At 42.7% G+C, this 21,453-nt stretch overlaps 1 protein-coding gene across 6 annotated transcripts in view; it reads right to left on the bottom strand.

Moving 5' to 3' along the window:
• WDFY3 (WD repeat and FYVE domain containing 3) overlaps positions 1 to 21,453 on the bottom strand; it is a 274,072-nt gene that overhangs the window by 9,854 nt on the left and 242,765 nt on the right. For all 6 annotated transcript variants that reach the window (XM_070393429.1, XM_070393438.1, XM_070393454.1 and 3 more), the window contains 9 exons: positions 20,816 to 20,922; positions 19,040 to 19,193; positions 12,751 to 12,842; positions 12,315 to 12,527; positions 9,696 to 9,843; positions 8,536 to 8,690; positions 6,516 to 6,674; positions 3,811 to 3,990; positions 412 to 594 (listed from right to left, as the gene is read on the bottom strand). In XM_070393429.1, coding sequence (XP_070249530.1) covers positions 412 to 594; positions 3,811 to 3,990; positions 6,516 to 6,674; positions 8,536 to 8,690; positions 9,696 to 9,843; positions 12,315 to 12,527; positions 12,751 to 12,842; positions 19,040 to 19,193; positions 20,816 to 20,922 — 1,391 coding nt within the window. The remainder of the gene's footprint in view (positions 1 to 411; positions 595 to 3,810; positions 3,991 to 6,515; positions 6,675 to 8,535; positions 8,691 to 9,695; positions 9,844 to 12,314; positions 12,528 to 12,750; positions 12,843 to 19,039; positions 19,194 to 20,815; positions 20,923 to 21,453) is intronic.

Below are 21,453 nucleotides of genomic sequence, written 5' to 3'. Positions count from 1 at the left end.
TAGACTATCTCGGATTCAGGGGATCATGCAGATTGCAGCCAGGGAGTGGGTGACCTCGGATTCTCTGTAGAACAGAGACAGTCCCTGTCTTCCTAAGAAGTCATTCGCGGGCCCAACAGCCAGTACTTGCAGTTTGTACGTTTACCAATGCAAGGTGCCATGGAAACCATGCTTAGCGGCCTACGGGTGTCACACTGTCGGGTGGTTAGCAGCACTGACTACTTGATGGGAAGAGCCGCGTCACTGACGTGCCCATGTCTGAGAACAGTGGCTCAGGCCTGTCTGAGTGTGAGCGAGAGCTTCCGGACCACGTCACAACCTGTGCAGGTGCCCTTCCATGACGGCTGCTCCACGATGTCAGCTGCACTAGGGCAGTGGGTGTCCTAATACGCTTTCCTCACAGTGACTTACCCGGACCACACCGTCCGAGTGTCCTGTTACTATGACGTTCTGGGTGTCCCACTCGTTCATCTCGGACACGCAGCAGCAGACGATCTGCTGGCTCCTCCCTGTGAAGGTGTTCACACTCACGACGGGGTTCCCGTTGATGCTCCACACGTGGATGTACGTGCCTGCACAGGACACAATGTCCCCCTGGAAGGCAAGGAAACTCTCAAGCACGACATACTGCATCCTAGTTCCAGAAGCAAATGAAATCCTTGGCCAGCCTCTCAAACCCCTTTCAGTCCTGTGACTAGTGACCGGGTGATTTCTGAGGAAGCCTGGAATTCAGTGCTTGCTGACTTAAAAAAAAAATACCCCAAACAGGACTTTTTAAGAATTCAAGGCTGAGTGGCTGCGGCCAAGGGGACCTCATGGAGACAACGGTAGGACTTCTGTGCTGTCTGTGCCCAGCACAGTGCTGAGTGAGGCTTTACTCCATGCCAAAGCCATCTGAGAAGGTGAGCTCCTCCCCTCCCTCCACTGTTTACAAAACCGATTGATACCTTTCTTATAGGGACGAGAATCCAGCCCCACTTAATTTTACAAAGTGAGTCCAATGAAAACCACAGGGTCAAAAGGAAATCCTGCAGTCTAGATACAGCTGCCTCTCTCTTTAATAATGAAAAAGATGACATCTTGGTAACAGTGTAAGAGACTATTTAAAAACTTGTATTCACAGTAGGGTGGGGGAATAAGAAAAAAAGAGATGAAAACTGGTATATATGTCACTTGGCAAACTGAATAAACCCTAAGACTCCCAGCACTGATAATTCAGGTTTTCATAAGATCCGAAGACAAAAAAGTTTTCCCCTCAAATTTTACCAGGCTGGGGTCCACCCAACGTGGTGAGAATACAGCTCACGACTGCTAAGGGCATTAAGACGCTTCCTGAAGCATCTCCTGCTTCCGTTACTAGTTACTGGAGCGGACCGTCAGACGTTCCATTGCGACCTTGTGCATTTAGCCAGTGCCAGCCCTGCTTTAGTAAAAAAGCTTAAGTGACTGCTTAATATCACAGAGTGAAGATGTGAGCCCAGTTCTCTGGCCCTAAAGCCTGGACACCACACCATGCTGCCTCTCATCCCTGAGCAGCCTGTCACGATGCTCGCTACTGAGTTTAGAACCTACTACCGTTCTCCCTCCTTCCCTTCCTCCTGCTCTTCCACCAAGATGGTGAAAACCCAAACAAATATAATACTCAGCAAAGCATTGCTGTGTCTGCCTCTGCATCGGCCACTGAATCATCTGTGACGAGAGCCAGCCTCTCCCTCCTGTACTGAGCAAGGCTTTGTCGATGACCCCAGGGCACCTCCATTAGAGAGCATTAGACCAACCCTGTGGTTATGGGGTGAACATAAGAGGAGGAATCGAAGGGCAAGCAGCAAGGCAGTTTAGGTCCAAAATGTAGACTGAAGTAAAGCAGACTTAAATTGGCTGCAAAAATATAACATGAATAGAAATCTTTTAATGAGTTTTTCCCCCATGAATTATTAAGAGGTTACAAAAACATCTCACAAGAATAAAACCAAACACTTTTCCATAGTGTTTGCAGCAACTATTGCAATCCAATGGATGTATATTGGCTCAAATAACTACTGACTATAAGCAAAACTCTCAGTATTTAAGTCAAGAACCCCAAAGCAAGGTGCTCGGAATAGCGTGACCCCGTGTTTGGCTCAGAGCAGCACTGCTGGACCAGAGCAGTTCTGGTGCATTGACATGTCAGTAAAACTTAGGCACAGATGTTGGCAGGACCAGCCCTAGGTGCTCTTCTGCAAATATCTTAAACCTTTCCAATACACTAAAACACAAATTTGACTCTTTACCCCTGCACACACCCCACCCACTGCCAACCCTGGTTACTCTTACTGTTATCAGACACTCTAATCTCCATTCACCAGAACTGAATTTGTATCTTTTTCCTTTTTCTTTGAATGACTACAAGGTATTTGACTAAAAGCATCATATTTAGTATCTTCTGGTAGAAACTAAAGATGTAGCATCCCTCAGAAGGAAAGCTGTCTGCTTGGGCGATGGTATGATGTGGCTAGGGCTCTGTGTCACACACGATGACTCTGGGGAGAGGGGATCTAAGGAGAGAGGTGGGAATGGGCAGATATGGCTAAGAAGGGATGAGGCTGGGGGAGCTCTGGTTGCTTTGCAAGACTGTTGTGCATATGTGGGCATACGGATGTGATAACTTGTCCCTTGGACACAGAGACCTCAGCCTTTGTAAACCTACCCCTAGTTATCAACACATCTTAGTGACAATGACTACCCTCCCCTTTCCCCACTCAGGCAGGCCTGGTCTGCATGGGGGCTCCTAGGCCAGTGCATTTATTTATCCCAACTCATTTCATTTGTCTGTATAATATCCTTTGTTAACTTTGAGATCTGTTTTAAGAATCTATACTAATAAAAGAGTAATATGCTAATTAGACTGGACATCTTCCGGACGTCCTTCCAGACAAAGCCATGGTGGCAAGGACCAAGGCAGAGGCAGTTACAGGTGATCAGGCCGGTAGTGGGGAGCAGTTAGAGGGCAATCAGGCCGGCAGGGGGGAGCAGTTATAGGGCGATCAGGCCAGCAGGGGAGCAGTTAGGGGCGATCAGGCCGGCAGGGGAGGGCAGTTAGGGGGCGATCAGGCCAGCAGGCAGAGGTGGTTAGGGGTGATCAAGCAGGCAGGCAGATGAGCGGTTAGGAGCCAGTGGTCCCTGATTGCGAGAGGGATCCTGGATTGGAGAGGGTGCAGGCCAGGCTGAGGGACACCCTCCTCGCCCTGTGCACAAATTTCATGCACCGGGACTCTAGTCTATAATAATAAAAGAATAATATGCTAATTAGACTGGATGACCTTCTGGAAGAAGCCGGGGCTGCAAGAAAAGCCCGGGTCTCTGGTGCCAGAGGGAAGCCGGTGCCAGCAGCTGGGGGGAGGAAGACCTACTCTTGCACGAATTACGTGCATCATACCTCTAGTAGTTCTATAAGAATTTTTTTCTTGTTTGAGTACCCAAATGTTATTTTTTTCACTTTACATAATAATTTGAATATATTTCATAAAAATTTCAACACAATTGTAACATTCTCAACAAATTCTACATATTCCTTGTTTTTAAAAACCACCTATTCTAGAATGTTTTGTTTTGAACCAAGTCTTGCTCTTTGAAGTATGCAGCACTGAATGAATTTTAAGACAGAACTGCTGAGTTACAAACTTTAACATCCATTTGCTTTTACAAACAACACATAAATCAAGGAAATGAGTCCTTAACAACCAAGAGAACACTCAGAGTCATCTTTTATTTATGTTAGCTAGACCTACTTGTTTTCCTAAACATAAACCAAGAGGACAATTTACTACTTACTGTTAATTCATTGATACAAAGAGCAGAAACCGGAGCTCGGTGGCCTCGAAGCTGGGTTAGGAATGACAGTTTGTTCAGATCCCAGATGATGCAGGTTCGGTCACGGGACCCGCTGACGATTATGTGATAGGCAAATGAAGCTGTGGCACAGGTGACGGTGTCGGTGTGGCCAAGCAAGGCCTATAAAGGAGAACAGAAAGCTCAGGCTGATCACAGGGACTATGCAGCTGAGGGGGACAGCAGACCCTGGATGCACCAGGAAATGACAGCATGTGTGCTGGGATGAGCACCAGGCGCAGCGTCTAGAAAGCCTTCATTCTGCTCCTGCCACTGTTCTTACCTTAAGCCACTGGGGGTGGGGGGACAGGGAGCAACCTGGAAGCTGCAGTCTCTGTTTTTATATTAATTCTTTCCTGGACTTGGGCCAGTATCTTGGAAGGAAGAGAGAATGGTACTACAACCCAGCTTGGTTTCTTTCTACCATTTCTATGTGGAGATGTACTGATTATGGCCCCTAGAATACAGAAATTTCAGCTCTGAATCTAATCTTTCATGGCATCAATTCCTGTTAAGTTCATTGTAAGGAACTGCAATTGGATGGATTTTTTAAAAAATATACAAACCGTGAGAACTGCATGGTTGTGGTACATGGTCCCAGAAGATAAAGGGAAAATGTGGCTCTTATGTGCTTGTTGAGCTGTCACTAAACAGGAGACACAGACATCTGTGCCCCAGAGGGACTCCTTCTGCAAACTAGATACAGAGCAGAAACTTTTCTTTTGCTGGAATAGGAACAGAAGCAGGACCCATGGAAATGGCAATGCGGGCAAATAAGTATTTTGAAGAAAATACAGTTAGGAGTTCCTAACAGTAATCTGAATTTACTATTTAAGTAATGAAATGGCTTAAAATTTTGGTCATCTTTATGATATGCTTATTAAACCCCAGGAGGCTGTTTTAAATAAGAAGCACTTTCTACTGAGGGTTACTGGCCTAGTAGCTCCAAAGCTCACTTTCTAGATGGAAAAAATTGTAAGCAGGCATCTGGATCAGCAAACTACACTGTCAGCCTGTCTCTGTCTGCTCATGTCAAGACTGCATCCCTTACATGGCTTACCTTCAGACTCAGCAGCCAAGGAAGTTCTGGCCATATAGATGGTTGTTGGAATATAAGTACAAGGGGTTCAATTCTTTCCATACATATTTTGTTTGAGTTCGGCTTTAAAATAAGTTTTGGAGTCACGGAGAACTTTACATCCTGGCTTTTCCACTGAGAGTGACTTGGCTATGTGTCTCTAAGCCGTGGTTTTTCAGGTGTAATGAGAGCTAATAACTACCTTGTAGAACTGTGAGAACTGATGTTTTACATTTTTTAAACATTCAGCACACTTCCCTAAACATAGTAGGTCCTCAATAAATGGAAGATACTGTTACTCTAATTTTCAAATTTGTATCATAAAAATACTTAGATGTATACTACACTAAAAAACAACAACTGTGTGATAACTCACAAATCAAATGCTAAAAGATGATTGCTTAATCATAAAAGGATTCTTGCTTTAAGAATGTAAGAAATTTAGGATAGTCAGTACTTAAGAAGTTATAAAAAATACTTGTTAATATCATCATCAATGGATCTACTGAATATGTTCAGGAGTTTGTTATATCTTTAGGGATACGATAAATGAGGAAAGAGAAAGACAAAGGAATCAAAGATTTAATGGTCCAACTGAACGAAAATCTCCCAGAAAGGAAAGTAATACTGAATCAGTAGCACTAATATAATCTGATTTGTAAAATTTATATTTACATATAACTTTTGAGAAATATGTTACCTAAGTTTATTTTAAAATATACTACCTAAAGACAGCATGCCTCAGATCTCTTAAAAAAGACCTTCATAGATAATTTTTAGAAATAGTATATCTGATTTCATTTCCTTTACTTTTTAGACCCATTTCTAGAAAAAGAACATATATTTTTTTGGTTCTGTTCATTATGTTGGAAGCGCCTTAAAATTAAGGAAGTTTTAGTTTCTCTAGAGCAAGCATGTCAAATTCAAAGGCTAACACAGGCCAAATAAAGAAGGTTTAAGTTTACGTGGACCGCAAAAAAATAAAAGCTTCAATTTTCATAGAAATGTAGGTTTATTTTGATAGAGACATGCTGAATACAAAAGGCTGAAATAAAGAGTAATTGTTAACATAATAGAACATTTTAATAAAAATTAATTTTTTCTTAAACATTAACTTACCAGACACTGAATAACTGCACAAACTAATAAGCGTAATGCAAATAAACCTATTTTTCTTATTCTCCGAAAGTGAAATATTTCCTGTTGCGCACACCAAACAAGTCAGTTCAAGACTAGTGATGTGGCAATAGGCTGCTAAAATATTCGCTGCTAGTATTAGTGGAGAGAAATGGTGCGCTTGTGCGTAAGGCACATAAAGGAAATGAATGCAACACGATTATAGTAATCAGTCATTAGCAAACGTTGTAGTTCATTATTAATAATTATGTATAACAGGATATTGTAAAAATTACGTTATGAAATTTTTATTAAAACGTTTCTTACATACCATTATATTGACTGGGCCGCAAAAATATTCATCATGGGTCGCATGCGGCCTGCGGGCCAGAGTTTGACATGCTTGCTAGAGCGTGGGCAGCTGAGATGGGGTGTCTTTCACCTATACTGTTACCTGTTTGAGAGTGAGGGTCTTGGCCTTTTCTTTTGAGGTGCCCATGTCCCACACACACACAACTGTGCTTGTTCCACCCGTGATGACCAGCCTGGGGTTGGGGCAGATGGCACAGAGAATCTGGCCCCACTCAGACAAACATTCATAGACAGTCACCGCCTGTAAAATAAAGCAGATGTGAGACACAGGCCATCAAGTACCATGAGTGTTGGAAACACAACGAGCATACCGTGTGAAGGACAAAGGCCTCTAGGCAGGTCCTCACAGGCAAATGACAGGACATTCTGGGCTGGTTTCAATTTAGCATCCTTTCCGAGGAAGCTCTACTCTGAGCTACCCTCTACAGCCTCTTAACTATAGTTGCTGCTAGAAACCTTAATAGGGGCCTCCAGTTTCTTCAGACTCAGTGATGTTCTGTAAGATGCAGGGGGATAACCTGGTGAAGGATGTGTTTGCCGTAGCCACTTAAAATGTAAAAGGAAGCATGAACGCCACTGATACGAATGTGAACTAAATGCGTTACAGTGTGACATACAGATTTGTGGAAGGGTTAGCTAGCTACCTTCATTAGGCAGGCTTAGGGAGTCCTAGAGATCAGGAGGGTCTATGGGAGAGGAATACATAATGAAGACTTGAATACATAATGGAGGTGCTTATCTTACTTGTACAATGGATAGAGAAATGCCACAGAAATATCTCTGTCCTGTGCAACTAAAACAGCCATAAACCAAGGACAGACAGGAGTATCTCTGGCTTGAGCATTTAAAGTGACCATAATTTAGGCCAATCGTAGCCCTGACCTGAGTAGCTGGGAGGACTATAAGATAAGGCTTTCTTTGCCAGCACTTTATGGGAGAAAACCATAAGATAAATCAAAAGTGACTCCAACCAACAAGATAAGGGGGAGAGAAAATAGTAGACACCACATGGGTTTTGAGCTTTGAAAACTAATTCTATGTAGTAGAATGACCAATAAGAAAGGGTCAGGTTCAGGCAAAGAACTGTAGCATATGTAAACTGGAGACAAAGGAACACGAAGGGGAATTTTTTTGGTTTTTCTGAGAGAGAGAGAGAGAGAGAGAGAGAAAGAGAGGGGAGAGGGGAGAGGGGGGGAGGGGGGAGAGGGGAGAGGGGAGAGGGGAGAGGGGGGGGAGGGGGGAGAGGGGAGAGGGGAGAGGGGAGAGGAGAGAGGGAGGAGAGGGGAGAGGGGGGAGGGGGGGAGAGGGGAGAGGGGAGAGGGAGGAGAGGGGAGAGGGGGGAGGGGGGAGAGGGGAGAGGGGAGAGGAGAGAGAAGGCTTTCCCCATTGGGGGAGAGGGTCCCTCCCCATGGGGTCCCCTTCTGTCCATCCAGGAGGGACAGAGTCTTAGGCTTAGAATCTAGAATTAGGGTTTTAGAGGTAGTGTCTTCTTGCAATAAAGGTTCTGTATTTTTCACCTATCACCTTTTGTCTGTGGCTTCATTCTTTGAATCCATTGGACAAGACCCCGGGGAAAGCACATCACCCTGCTCAATAAAACAACCCAAATCACTGGCACAGACTATATCCCTCTTGCATTTAGGAGGGGACTGTTAGAGGGAAAACACAGGGCACTAAAGGATCACCACACAGTGCCTCTCCCCAGATATACTTACAGGACTTAAAATAGTGGCCGCTGACTCTTGGGGGATGGGGTGACAGGTCTCTGTCAGCCATTTAAGAGAAATGAGATGAGAGGGCCAGGCAGTGACTCACCAAAGGAGGCTCTCTGGCTATAAGAAATGCTGACTGCCTGGCTGGCTAGGACCTCTTGGAGGAGTTCTAAGAGTGGGAGGGAAACTGCTAGTCCTCAGAATACAACTTGCCCCAAGAGGCTTGTTCTGTAAGAAGCATGACTAGTCCACTTGCTCCTTTTCCTGCTCTCCCTTCCTCTGGGCCTTGGAGGGCCAGTTGACAAGCCCTTGGCCTGGGCTTTCTCCACCCCATTAAGCAGGATACCCAGCCATAAGAGCAAGATGAAATGAGAAAGAAAGGATGCAAACCTTGTCTGACTCATAGGTTCCCAGCCTGCAGCTGAGGTCTGCGTAGCCCCAGGCGAAAGTTTTGTTCCAGGTAGGCGGGATAAGCACCTTGTTCTGTTCTACTGCAAGAATGCCTTTGTCTGTGCACACTATTTGTCCCACAGGCTCCTTGAGTTCTACACAAAATGAATCAACACATTACAACAAGGGCAGGGAAAATGAACTTCATTATTCCATAGGGGATGGTAAAGTAATCCCAAATATTCACACAAGCATCCTGACAACAGGGCCTGAGAGGTGGAGCATGGTCTGTCAGTCCCCGGAGCCCTGCCCTCCAGGCTTTCCCTCCAGCCTTGCTGTCTGAGTACCTGGTGTGCTCCCAGCAGTCAGGCCTGCCTTCTTGATCGCTAGGGCTGTGCAGAGGGATCTGGGATGCTCCCAGCATGCCACACATAGACTGATCCAATTTAGACCTTTGGCACCTCTCAAGTTATAGCCACCTATACTCCCTGAAGAAAGGCCATGGTGCTCCCCGAGAGGCCCAGGTTCCCTGCTCTGCCCTGAACGCTGCGGACCACACCAGTGCTCCAGAACCCTTGCTGAGCAGAGGCCAGAGCTGTTGCAGGGCGGAGTCTGTGTAATGAGGCAGATGGCCTAGAGCTGGTGGCCAATCCAATTAACCAGACTTTGAAGCACCAATATTTAGATTTCTTTAGATGATAACTTCAAGACTTTGCAAAAACATTTTTTTTTTAATTCTAAGGAGAAAATAATCCACTTGCAAAAGTACTTTTAGCTATCTCATAAATACTTTTAATTGGCATATTAAAAATGCAGTCTTGTTACCATTATTTCTAAATTGGCAGAATATGTATAAATGAAGGTGGCAGAAGTTTTTCTACATATATAATATAAAAGGTGAGTTACAGAGTTGGTACTTTAGAATTTTCAATGTTTTAGCAGGAGGAAGAAACCATTTTGGTTCTTTTTGATGGAAAATCCAACAGGCCAAAACAGAAACAGAGAAGGAGAAAATCTAATGAGTATTTGGTGATTTAACACAAAAATACAGCACTCATTACATTACACTATTGTCATAAAGCAAAGTTGTTATTGCTCAACTAGGATTCTTAAATAATCCCACAGAATCATGAATCAAAGGTTTATTCCCATCATCTTACCTTTGACAGGTGTCAGAGAAGGCCGCAAGTTGTCTAGATGATGGAAAAAGATCTTGTCACCTGTACAGCCTGGAGGGACAGAGATTCCTGCATTGTCTCCATTGAGCCGACTCCTCACTCGCTTTGGTGGATGAGGTTTCTTAAATAGCTGGTACGAGATCATATGATACATTTTACAATGAAAGCTAACATTTATTAAGCCCTATTACATGCCAGGTATTATGTTATTTCACTTAAGCATCATAACAACCAGCAGGTACTGCATTATCAAATTCTGAGGAAAGAAATTACAAGAGGCTCAGAGACTGCCAGAGCTCTCGCACCTTTGGAAGCAGGGACAGGGCTAGGACACCATAGTTTGTGTCACCATCGTGGTACAATGATTTCCTAACTTTTCAAAAGTCAATTAATTTACTCAAACTATAGTCAACTGACAATTATTTTCCAATGGTGTCTAAAGATTAACTAATTCTTTATAGATCGACACTGCTCTGCCACTGAGGGCAAGCAGACATTCTGTTTATTGGGCTACTTCTGGCTTCAGGTGGTTTTTCTCTGTGCAACATCATTTTGGTCTTTTAGGTGTTGCTAATTTGCTGAAAATGTAAACATTGTTGCCTTCTTTTTACTTTGCCATGTTGTAAAGGAAGAAAGAAAAAAAATCTTTGGCATCTCTGTTCAATATTTCTACAGGATTAAAAAGTATTAATGTACATTTGAAATGACTTTTTCAAATACTGTTCATCTTCAAAATAAGCGTTGAGCTATTTCCGTCAGAAAACTGCTATCTAAGGAAGATACTAGGGAAAGCTTAGAGGAAGTGAGGTTTAAGATGAAAGTAACACCACCACATTATGAATTTGACATTCTGGATTTCCCAAGAAAAATGCTATGCACAGAGAAAGATATACATTGTAGGCTCCCAAACACTTAACATACTGTCCCTATTTTATCTACATACAGGGGTACAGTATCAGAATTTTGTTATTTTCTATAGAAGTTAATAATGACCCAAGCCTCTGAAGTTGTATAAAAAGACCCACACACTTGGAGGCATGTTTATGAATGAACATTTACTAAGAACTTTTATATGAGGATCTCAGGACAGAGCCAGGCAAGGGTATAGAAAGAGGCATGAATACGGTGACCAGGAAGTTTAGATTTTTTTAGGACTGCTACACTTGATAGTACTCTATATATAGTCACTGGAATATCCTAGAAATACGTTATCACCCAGACTTTATCTTCTAGATTGCTTAACTCTTACACTTAAAAATAGAACAAACATCCTACATGTATGTATCTTGATTATTTTTAAAAAATATGTTTTTATAAATTTTAGAGGGAAAGAAAAACATCGGTGGGCTACCTCCTGCATGCCCTCTATTGGGCATTGAGCCTGAAAGCTGGGCATGTGCCCTGACTGCAGAGCCCTGAGTGCACGGGACGACGCTCAATCAACTGAGCCACATGGGCCAGGGCTATCTTGATTAATTTTGTTCAGAATATTTTTTCCCAGAGGGTATGAGACATGGTTTCTGTGCTTAAAACCCTCTGCAGAAAGGAAAGGCTTAGCTAAGAATCTTCAGCTGTGATTAGTGTTTATCAACAAGCATTTCACTTTGCAGTAAACTTGGTTCCTTCACTGGGGGATCAGATTGCACCAGGAACAGTGTGGTTACAGGCTGTCCTGCTGTCTGTTCCTCTCAGCTTTTCCATGTACAAAGACAAGCCATTGTTCTGTGTTCCCAGCTGTCAACTCTGGGAATCACTAGGTTGGTTAACCTACAAAAAGGGAGTCCAGGAGATAGCTGAAGCAGGAACAGAGAAGGATAGTTGAGGTCAAAGTGTGGGCACTTGGGGAAAGTGGATGGTCTGCCCGGCCCAGCGAAGCCTTCTCCACAGTGCTGGTTACTCCTGGTGCACCTGCCCTCCAGGTGTGTCCTGGACAATGGGGACGAAAGAAGGGAGGGAGTCTTTTGAGCTCTGCTCGTTACTGAAGCTGATTAGAGCAGTTGGTGCAGGATGGGTCCCAGGAACTCCCATGGCAGGTAGTCTCACATCACTTATCAGACCTCTTTAATTCAAACTACCTGTTCCTGAACTACTTATTGCAAGAGCTCCCTAGGTGGCCCTCTGCTCCTAACTTGGCTCCCCTACAATGCATATGCGTCTGTGTGCATGTGTGTGCGTGACTGTGGCCAGAATGATCCTTAAGATCTAGATATGACCATGCTATTTCTCTGCTTAGACTCAGCACTGGCTCATCACTGGCCTCAGGATGAAACCCCATCTCTGTGTATACTGTACCCCAGATCCCACCTGCTTTCCTGACCAGGCTCTCCTCACCTCTTGCCAGGTCTTGTGCAGGTACAGGAAAGCACACCCTGCACTAGCCTGCAAGGAAAACTCTCTGTGAACAACCAAATTTCTATTTATTTGTATGTAAAAGGGAGGAGAAAGCAATACTCTTGGAACCTATTGGGTGATATTTATGGTCCTTTATTGAAAACTTAGTCTAACTTTAATTATTATTTCGTATGGTCATTGATCATGTAAAGAAATGCTACAGCACTTAAAAACGGAACCCGAGAACACTGATGATAAGAACATCCATACCTGTTTAGGAATCTGACCAAAGTTGTTAATGAACCCTATTGTGGCTGTCTCCTTCAGTGGGTCGTTTATGTTGTAGATATCCACTTGACCCTCATAAAACAGATGGTGGAAGACGTTTACAGCTTCTACTGCAGCAGGGCCTTGCTGTTTGTAGCCAAAGATTAAGTCAATCCATTCATGCAGATGGGCACTCACATAATCACATTCCAAAGCCTGTAATTCAAAGCAAAGGTTCAGTCACTGGCTGACATTTATTAATTACTCAGAAAGGAAAAAAACTGGCCAGTGATCAACAGGAATTAAAATAACTAAAAATCATAAACACAATATTAGTAACTTGACCAAATGGGTGATACATTGCTCAAGGTCCTCTCTTCATACTGTGGCCAATGACCCAGTGAGATCCAAGTTCAACTGCCAAGTGTACCCCCATTACCTCTCGGTGGACTCTGATGAATTCTCGTGGGTCCCCTTTTGCCCAGGGTGGGAGGATAACATCTCCAAGCTTGGTGCCATTTTGTTTACAGCCTGTGCAGTTGGATACATTAAAAAAATATATATACATATATGAAAAATGTGATAAATAGTAACTTCATGTTAACATAACAGAGAAACAGTGGATGTAGATTCATTATCAGAACTATGAATTCTTACCACCAGGACCCTCAGATATCATCTGCTCTGCTACTTTCCTAAGACAGATCTGTAGTGTACTTCCTCAGAGAGATTTATTAAGTGTTAGCAAAACAGAGGGATGCTCACAGTCAAGTGACTTCAGGAAATGCTGAGCTATGCAAAGTTGGGCATTTCTTTCCTGCAAGACTCCTCAGACACACGGCATTTCTCTAGGAGGGATATTACAACATGCCTGAAACTTAACTGACCACAGGAGTCCTTAATGAAACATTTTATGGGGCTACTGTTTTGAGTTTGGAAAAACCCCTCAAATTTAATCCCCATAGGATGGACGGCTAATTTGGAAGACCATTAACATTTCTCTAAACCAGCGGTTGCCAAGTGGTGGTCCATGGACCACTGGTCTGTGAGGTCTGAAAGACTGGTGACTGCTGCTCTAAACTCTGCCTTTTTTAGGCTTTTCCAGAATGCTTCACGTTTGGTGAGTCATCAGTAGTTAACTAGTACTGAAATTCTTGTCTTATGTTCTGACAAAATTTTTCCATTCGCATGGAGAAGGCTATTGAAAGAATTCCCAACTCCTCAATAACTTTCATTTTGCTCTCTTTGCTTAAGAAGAAATGAGTTGCAGGCTCCTCCCTGGCCTGGGCCCTGGTCAGGGTGCGTGTAGGAGGCAACCAATTGATGTGTTTCTCTCACATCAATGTTTTTCTCCATCTTTCCCTTTATCTTTCACTCTCTCTAAAAATCAGTGGAAAAATCTATTTGGGTGAGGATTAAAAAAAAAAAAGAAGAAATGCAAGTGCCACTGTCTCCTTGGGATATTTGGAATACATGGGGTTTCTCATATTTCTGATGCACTAATTCTTCAGAGAGCTCCATAGAGCTGATATGTATTTTGCTGTAAAGATTCTCATTAAAGAAATCTATACTAATAAAAGCCTAGGTGACCATCACGTCCTCACATCTTCACAAGATGGCCACCACAAGATGGCTGGCAGGGGAGGGCAGTTGTGGGCAATCAGGCCAGCAGGGGAGAGCAGTTGAGGGCAACCAGGCCGGCAGGGAAGCAGTTAGGCGTCAATCAGGCTGGCAGGGGAACAGTTAGAGGGTGATCAGCTGGCAGGCAGGAGCAATTAGGGGCAATCAGTCAGTCAGTCAGTCAGGCAGGCAGGCAGGCAAGCGGTTAGGAGCCAGCAGTCCTGGATTGTGAGAGAGTGCAGGCTGGGCTGAGAGACACCCCCCCCCCCCCCCCCGCGCTCCCCCCCTCCCCAGTGCACGACCAAAACACAACCTTTTGCTGTTAGTGTATCATTTTAACAGATAATAAAAATTTGGGAAGACTATAGGCTACCTGGCAGAAACAGAAACATCATGTTGTGATAATGCACACCAAGCGACATGTATTCCACATGTTCTTGTTATTTTAATGTATTGTTAAAATAATGTATTCTGTTAATTTAAGTTATAGCCAGATAATCACTAAGGTATTAAAGAAACCATTTGCTATGAAATCTATCCACAACAAAACACATTAAATGGGACTGGCATCTAAGGAAACAGGTTCTTTTTTCACTTTTTAAAAATAATACCAAAAAGTTAACTTGAGCTTATAGTTTTGCTAGGTACAAATCAGATGATCATTATAAAAAATGACTCTATAAACAAAAATGTTGCTCACTAGCTTAACAGCAGTTGGTTAGATAAATAGCTACATTAGGAATTTTCACAGAAGTGCAACTGTTCAAGTTTTAGAACACAAAGACAGTTCCAAGTAGTGGCCAATAAAAATATTTTCCTTAGAAGCAATCTTGTTTTCATCATTGTTATTTGATGGGCTTATTTACAATGTGATATTAAGTGAAAGATACACAAATCAGTTTATTGTTTAAAGGAATGTCTTGACTTGGTTAGAAAAATTACCATAAAACTTAAGAAAAAACAAACAATCAACTTATTACAACCACTACCCCCTTTCACACCCTCATTCCTGTACCTTAAAATGCCCTCCAGGCCTAATTTTTTGATGAGGTGACAATTCCCAGGCTATTTCAAGTATAATCTGCTTTTCAATTTTTTGCTCATAATCCCTAAATGATTATGTGATATAATTGTTATTTAATCAGCACTATCTGCAGTTTTAAAACTTAAAGGGAACAGGTCTATAGAAAACGCTTGGTTTATTTAATCCTGCCTCTGAAGCGCCCCTCCAAGTACTTCCAGGGTGTGAGGACAAGAAGACCAGGAGTGAATGTCTCTCATTCCAGAAGTAGGGAAAAACTCCAGTGATTTTTCTTTTAAACTATTTACCATCTTTTCTGGGCAAAGGGGTAAACATATTCTATTGCTTTCTTTTTATGAGAGTGAAATTCACATAGCATAAAATTAACTATTTTAAGGTGAACAACTCAGTGGCATTTAGTACGTTTACAATGTTGTGCAATCATAACCTCCCTAGTCTCAAAACATTTTCATCACCCCAAAAAGAAACTTTGTACCCATAAAGCAGTTGTTCCCATTTCTCTCACCCCGTCCCTGGAAACCACCTACTCAGGATATTCCACATATATGGAATCACACATTATGTGACCTTCTGTGTCTGGCTTCTCTCACTTAGCCTAACGTTCTGAGGTTCATCCATGTTGCAGCATTTATTGATACTTCATACTCTATGACTGAACAATATTCTACTATATGTATACTAGAGGCCCGATGCACAAAAATTTGCTCAGCCTGGTCTGTGCCCCCTCAAAGTCTGGGACCCATCGGGGAATGACCACCTGCTGGCTTAGGCCCGCTCCCTGGGGGATTGGGCCTAAGCTGGCAGTCAGATATCCCTCTGGCAGCCCAGGAGCCCTTGGGGGATGTCCACTTGCCAGCGGGGAGCAGGCCTAAGCTGCAGTTGAACATCCTTAGCACTGCTGAGGAGGCGGGAGAGGCTCCCACCACCACTGCTGTACTGGCAACTGTCAGCCTGTCTTGTGGCTGAGCAGAGCTCCTGTGGGAGCACACTGACCACCAGGGGGCAGCTCCTGCATTGAGCATCTGCCCCTGGTGGTCAGTGTGTGTCATAGTTACCAGTCATTCCGCTGTTAGGGTCAATTTGAATATTACCCTCTTATTATATAGGAGTGCTTGGCCAGCCTGGGTGAGGAGTGATGGCTGTTTGCAGGCTGGCCACAGCCCCTTCAGGGTCGGGGGTCCTGCTGGGGTGCCTGGCCAGTCTGGGTGAGGGGCTGAGAGCTGTTTTCAGGCTGGCTAAGCCCCCCAGTGGGGACCCTCACCCCATGAGAGTGTGGCCAGCCTGAGTGAGGGGCTGATGGCTGTTTGCAGGCTGGCCACTGCCCCCAGCCACCCAAACTCCCAGTGGAGGCTGGCTGGAAGCAGGTATCTGAGATTTATTTGTCTTCTATAACTGAAACTTTGTTGCCATGAGCGGAGGCCACAGCCGGCTCAGAGCAGGCAGGAAGTTTGGCTTCCTTAATCGCCTGGGCAACAAAGCCTCCTGCTTGCTCCAGCTCCATGGCTGCTGGCTGCCTTCTTGGTTGGGTTAATTTGCATATAGTCGCTCTGATTGGCTGGTGGGTGTGGCTTAGGGCGTAGCGAAGGCACGGTCAATTAGCATCTTAGTCTTTCATTAGTGTAGACGAGGCCCGGTGCATGGGTTTGTGCACCGGTGGGGTCCCTTGGCCAGGCCTGTGGGGAATGGGCCAAAACTGGCTCTCCGACTTTCCCCGTGGGGTCCTGGATTGCGAGAGGGCAGTTTTCGGGTGATGCACCCTGGAATCAGGCTCCCCCTTCTCTGGTTCCAGGTGCGTCACCTGAGAACCGCAGCTGCCAAATCACTGCAGCTCAGCAGCTCCAGTGTTGAGCGTCTGCCCCCTGGTGATCATTGCGCATCATAGCTACTGGTCGGACAGTTGAACGGTCACTTAGGCTTTTATATATATAGATAGATTCCACAATTTGCTTATTCACTGATAGATATGTGGGCTGTTTCTACCATTTGGATATTATAGGCAGTGCCTCTTTGAACATGAGGGTACACGCACTTGATGCCCTGTTCTAGTTCTCTGAGACATATACCTAGGAGTGGAATTGCTGGGTCATATGGTAATTCTGTTTAAATTTTTGAGAAACTTCCACACTGCTTCCCACAGAGGCTGAACTATTTTACATTCCCATAAGCAACGGACAAGGTTCTAATTTCTCCACAGTCCTTGATGTTTTCTGTTAGTGCGCATTTTTGTTTTTTACATTACAAGCCATATTTAGATGTACAGTGGCACCTCACTGTGGTTTTGATTTGCATTTCCCTAATGACTACTGATAATGAACCTCTTTCATGTGCTTATTGGGCATTTGACTAATTTCTATTCAGGTCCTTTGCCCATTTTAAAATTGAATTGTTCATCTTTTTGTTGTTGAACAGTAAGAGTTCTTCATATTTTGGGTACTAGGCCCTTATAAGACACATCGTTTTCTTTGTGAAGGTTTTCTTTTCACTTTCTGCATAATGTCCTTGAATGCAGAAAGTTTTGAATTTTGATCAATTTCAATTCTCTTTTGTTGTTGTTGCTTGTGCTTTTGATATCCAATCTAAGAATCCATTGCCTAATACAAAATCGTTAAGATTTAACCCTATGCTTTTCTCTTACAGTTTTATGGCTATAGGTCTTACAAGCAAATAGTGCTTTATGTAGTCTGCGATTTCATGGAAGAAAGGTGATTTCTTATGAAGGTGAGTGTGACAGAGTCACACGGTCCTTCTTTTATTATTCACGTGAAAGTGGAGCATTTGGCTGGGTTTGTAAGTAGTCTGGCTAAAACATTTTTGCAACACAGACTATTATAATGGATCCAGTGTTTCTGAAAGATCGAGGGTATCTCTTTCTGTACCTTTCTATATTTGTATCTTGGAAGGATGTCCCTAGGGAAGACAGTCCTTTTCCGAAGGAGAACTATAAGTAAACCTAATATAACACTAATGTGTAGCCATATGCAAATGCTGTGTACACATCAGTTGTTTTTCCTTATTTACTATCCATTCTATTCCTTCCAGTAACTATCATTCCCTCCAACTCCAAGTCCTAGAACTTGGTGTCTTTAGGTACTCATGGGTGAGCTCCAGGACCAATCAGAAGTAATGAGACTTAACTTCAGGACTTGTGCTGGGGCTACTCAGAGAGTCATATTATCTTTTCCATTGGACCTGGAGCTATAATTTCACAAAGTTAGGACTGCTGATGGATAAATTAAGTTAAAATTGTCTTTAAAAAAAATCACTCAAATAATTAGATATGAATAGCTTCCTGAATTTTCTGTTAATGAAATATTTTGAGGTAGTATAGTAATGATTTATATGTTGAACTCTTAAATACAGTATAAAGTAGAAGGTATAAAAAAATATAAAACAGAAGAATATCTGGCAGAATTATCCTACAGTGGAAACAATGGAATTATTATATGTTTTAAAAGAAATAACCAGAAACATAGATCAGCAAACTGTGTTCCAAGAAACTGTAACCAAAGTCAAATCAATTTCCTGTAGCTCTTAGATAATACACGGGGAGCAGAGCATTGATGAAATTTCTCTCCTTTTTATAAATGTTGATTTGGTCCTGTTTTTCTAGAAATCAGTATCCTAGCAGGATAAGAAAAGGAATTTACTTACAGTTATTATGAAATTCTAATTTTAAAACATATTACATGTAAGCTGAGAATGCCTCAAGCAATACATAAGATTTAAATAATACATGAAAATTTGGATACAACACTCTTGGCTACTAATGGGTTTCAATTGTAATAATTCTCAAATAAATTTTTACCTCATGTCTGTTTTCATTGACATAACAATGTTCTGACCAGTAGATGTAATCTGTGTCAATTTATAAACGTTTCCCAGACTCTAGGTTTGAAACAGCCATTTTTCTTTTTCTACTTAATCGCAGACACCCAATTACAGTCAACGTGGCAGCTGAACCACAGTGCCATCTCCTCAGTGTGTACTGCAGTCTTTAGAAAGTGACTTATTTTTACCAATGTCTTCCTGGACAACATTTCTAAAACAGTGCCACCGCTCTACGTACCCAGATCAAAGTTGTTGGAATTGAACAGGAATTCTGGTAAGTAAAAAAATTCTGGGATCAGTTCTTTCACGTCTGCCATGTTGTGCTTTGATGCTGAGTACCAGGCCTCCCGCACACTGTGAAACATCCGGTCAGCCAGGTCAAAGTGGCCTCCCTGTGGGCAGAATGGGAAGGCACCTCCCTATTAGAGAAGAAGTCCCGCCTCACAGCTTCAGTCAAGCTCAAGGGCTTGAAAACCCTAAGTCGATGTTTGCTGACCTTTCCATTTCCCATCATCCTATGTCAAATACACTACATTTTAAATGACCACCCCCCAAAATTAATCTAATTAATTATTTCTGGGGTATTCTTTACAAAGGGTGCTCAATGTATTTGTTTTGTAATCAAGGTGAAATCCAAATGTAAAGACTTTAAAAAGCCATTTAAAAAAATACTAGTTTTTAGAGAGAGGCAAGACAATAAGGAATACCAAGTCTTCCACATTTTGATGCTCTCTTAAAGATTATAGTCATTCACAGTTGGAGATGTTCCAGGTACATATGTGCTTGACTAATTTCACAAATAACATTACATTGAAGTTCTCACACCAATGAGAATTAAGTGGAGAACTAGGAAGGTGATCAAAAATATATAGATTGATAAGACTAATTCAAATAGAAAGGGGATTTCTTTTGCCCACCAACCTCTTCCTCAATCAAGCTCGTTATGCTGTGTTTTAAGCGAACACAGAATAACCGTCTCTATGATGAAGTTCACTGTGGCCATCACACAATCGGGCCTCTAGGACTTCTCCCCACACTTACTCTGCTCCAGACACATTGGCCTCCTTGTTGTTTCTGAGGCATCTCAGGCATTACACTTGACTTGGGGCCTTGCCTGGGCTGTGCCCTTTGCCTAAAACACACTTTCACCAGACACTGGAATGATTAACTCCCTTTCCTCCTTAAAGTTTTTGTTCAGATGTTACCTTTTAAAGAAGACCTACTCTGATCGTTCCTTAAAATTGCAACGTGCCTGGCTAATGTGGGCCAGTGATTGAGCATCGGCACATACCCGGGTTGCAGGCTCAATCCCCAGTGTGAGGCATGCAGGAGGCAGCCGATCAATGATTCTCTCTCATCGCTGATGTTTCTATCTCTCTCTCCCTCTCCCTTCCTCTCTGAAATCAATAAAAACATACTTTTAAAAAAACTGCATTGTAACCTCCCCTGCCTCCCATTCCTGTACTTCCCATTCCCCTTTCCCTGATCTATATTTTTCTGACAGCATTTATCACATTCTAAAACACTTGACAATATAGTTATTCATTCTGTTTGACTGGCTCCCTCAACCAAAATAGTATATAAGCTCTACACGGCAAGGCTTTTGCCTTTATTCATTAAAGTACTCCAAGCACCAGAATGCTGTCTGAATAAATGAAAGAGAATGTGGAGAAAAGCACCTATAATTAAGAAAACAGCAAATGAGCTAGACTAATGACTTTTCTTTCTTTTTTTAAAAATGTTTGTTGAATTCAACCAATTAAGGCTGAATTCCATATGCCTGGCCAGAAAGCATATGCTACTTGCTTATTTGACTAAAGGACCTTGGCACTTGTTTATTGTAAACAAATTCTGGCTTATTCATCAATTTTGGTACAGCAAAATTTCACTTTAATTATGTTTTGATTATGGGTCCTCTTGTAAGGCAAGATAACAGTATATTTTTAAAAAGCAACAATTTTAAATAGAAAGAAGGCTTGTGCAGAATGGGACAATTCTGAATTTGGAGTTTTACCTGCAGCCGTAAGAATATCTGTGTGAAAGGCTCCATCCTCACTAGGTATGAAGCCACAATCATGGCAGATGAATAGTGGGTCCCATAGTGGTAGGCTGGAGTTTCTCCTGCTCAAAAAATTACAGCAACATTGAAAACAAAAGAGTAAACATAAAAAATAATATTAGTATTAATAGGCTTAAAAATGCTGATGACACTAAATACAGCTAGTGACACTAAATACAACTGTGACACTAAATACAGCTAGTGCTGGCGTTTGTAGCATGAAAACTTTGTGGTGACACTGTTCCCCTCACTTACATATTGGGCAGTAATGAAAAGTAAGTATAATCTGATGCCTTTCCCCTTAAACTTAGCATATCTAGCAATTCCTGTTTTGAGGCTAATTGTAACAGATAACTCTGAAGAGCAAAACATCTCCACTAATGCAGGATATTTGACTCGCAGATACTTTTCATTAGGTTCTGGCTCTGCATCACCATATTTCCCTAAATTGTCTATGAATATTATGCAATTTTTACTATTCTTATTGGCGGGGGGAGAAAAAGAGTCCATCCTTGGCTGGTTTTGCTCAGTGGTTAGAGTGTCAGCCCATGCACTGAAGGGTCGTGAGTTCAATTCCCGGCCAAGGGCACATA

This window comes from Myotis yumanensis, unplaced genomic scaffold (genome assembly GCF_028538775.1).
Source record: "Myotis yumanensis isolate MYYU_CA2020_CCGP unplaced genomic scaffold, mMyoYum1.0.hap1 SCAF_1, whole genome shotgun sequence".
Taxonomy (NCBI): domain Eukaryota; kingdom Metazoa; phylum Chordata; class Mammalia; order Chiroptera; family Vespertilionidae; genus Myotis; species Myotis yumanensis.
Note: the sequence above shows the minus strand (reverse complement) of the source record. Positions and strands in the feature narration are given on the sequence as shown.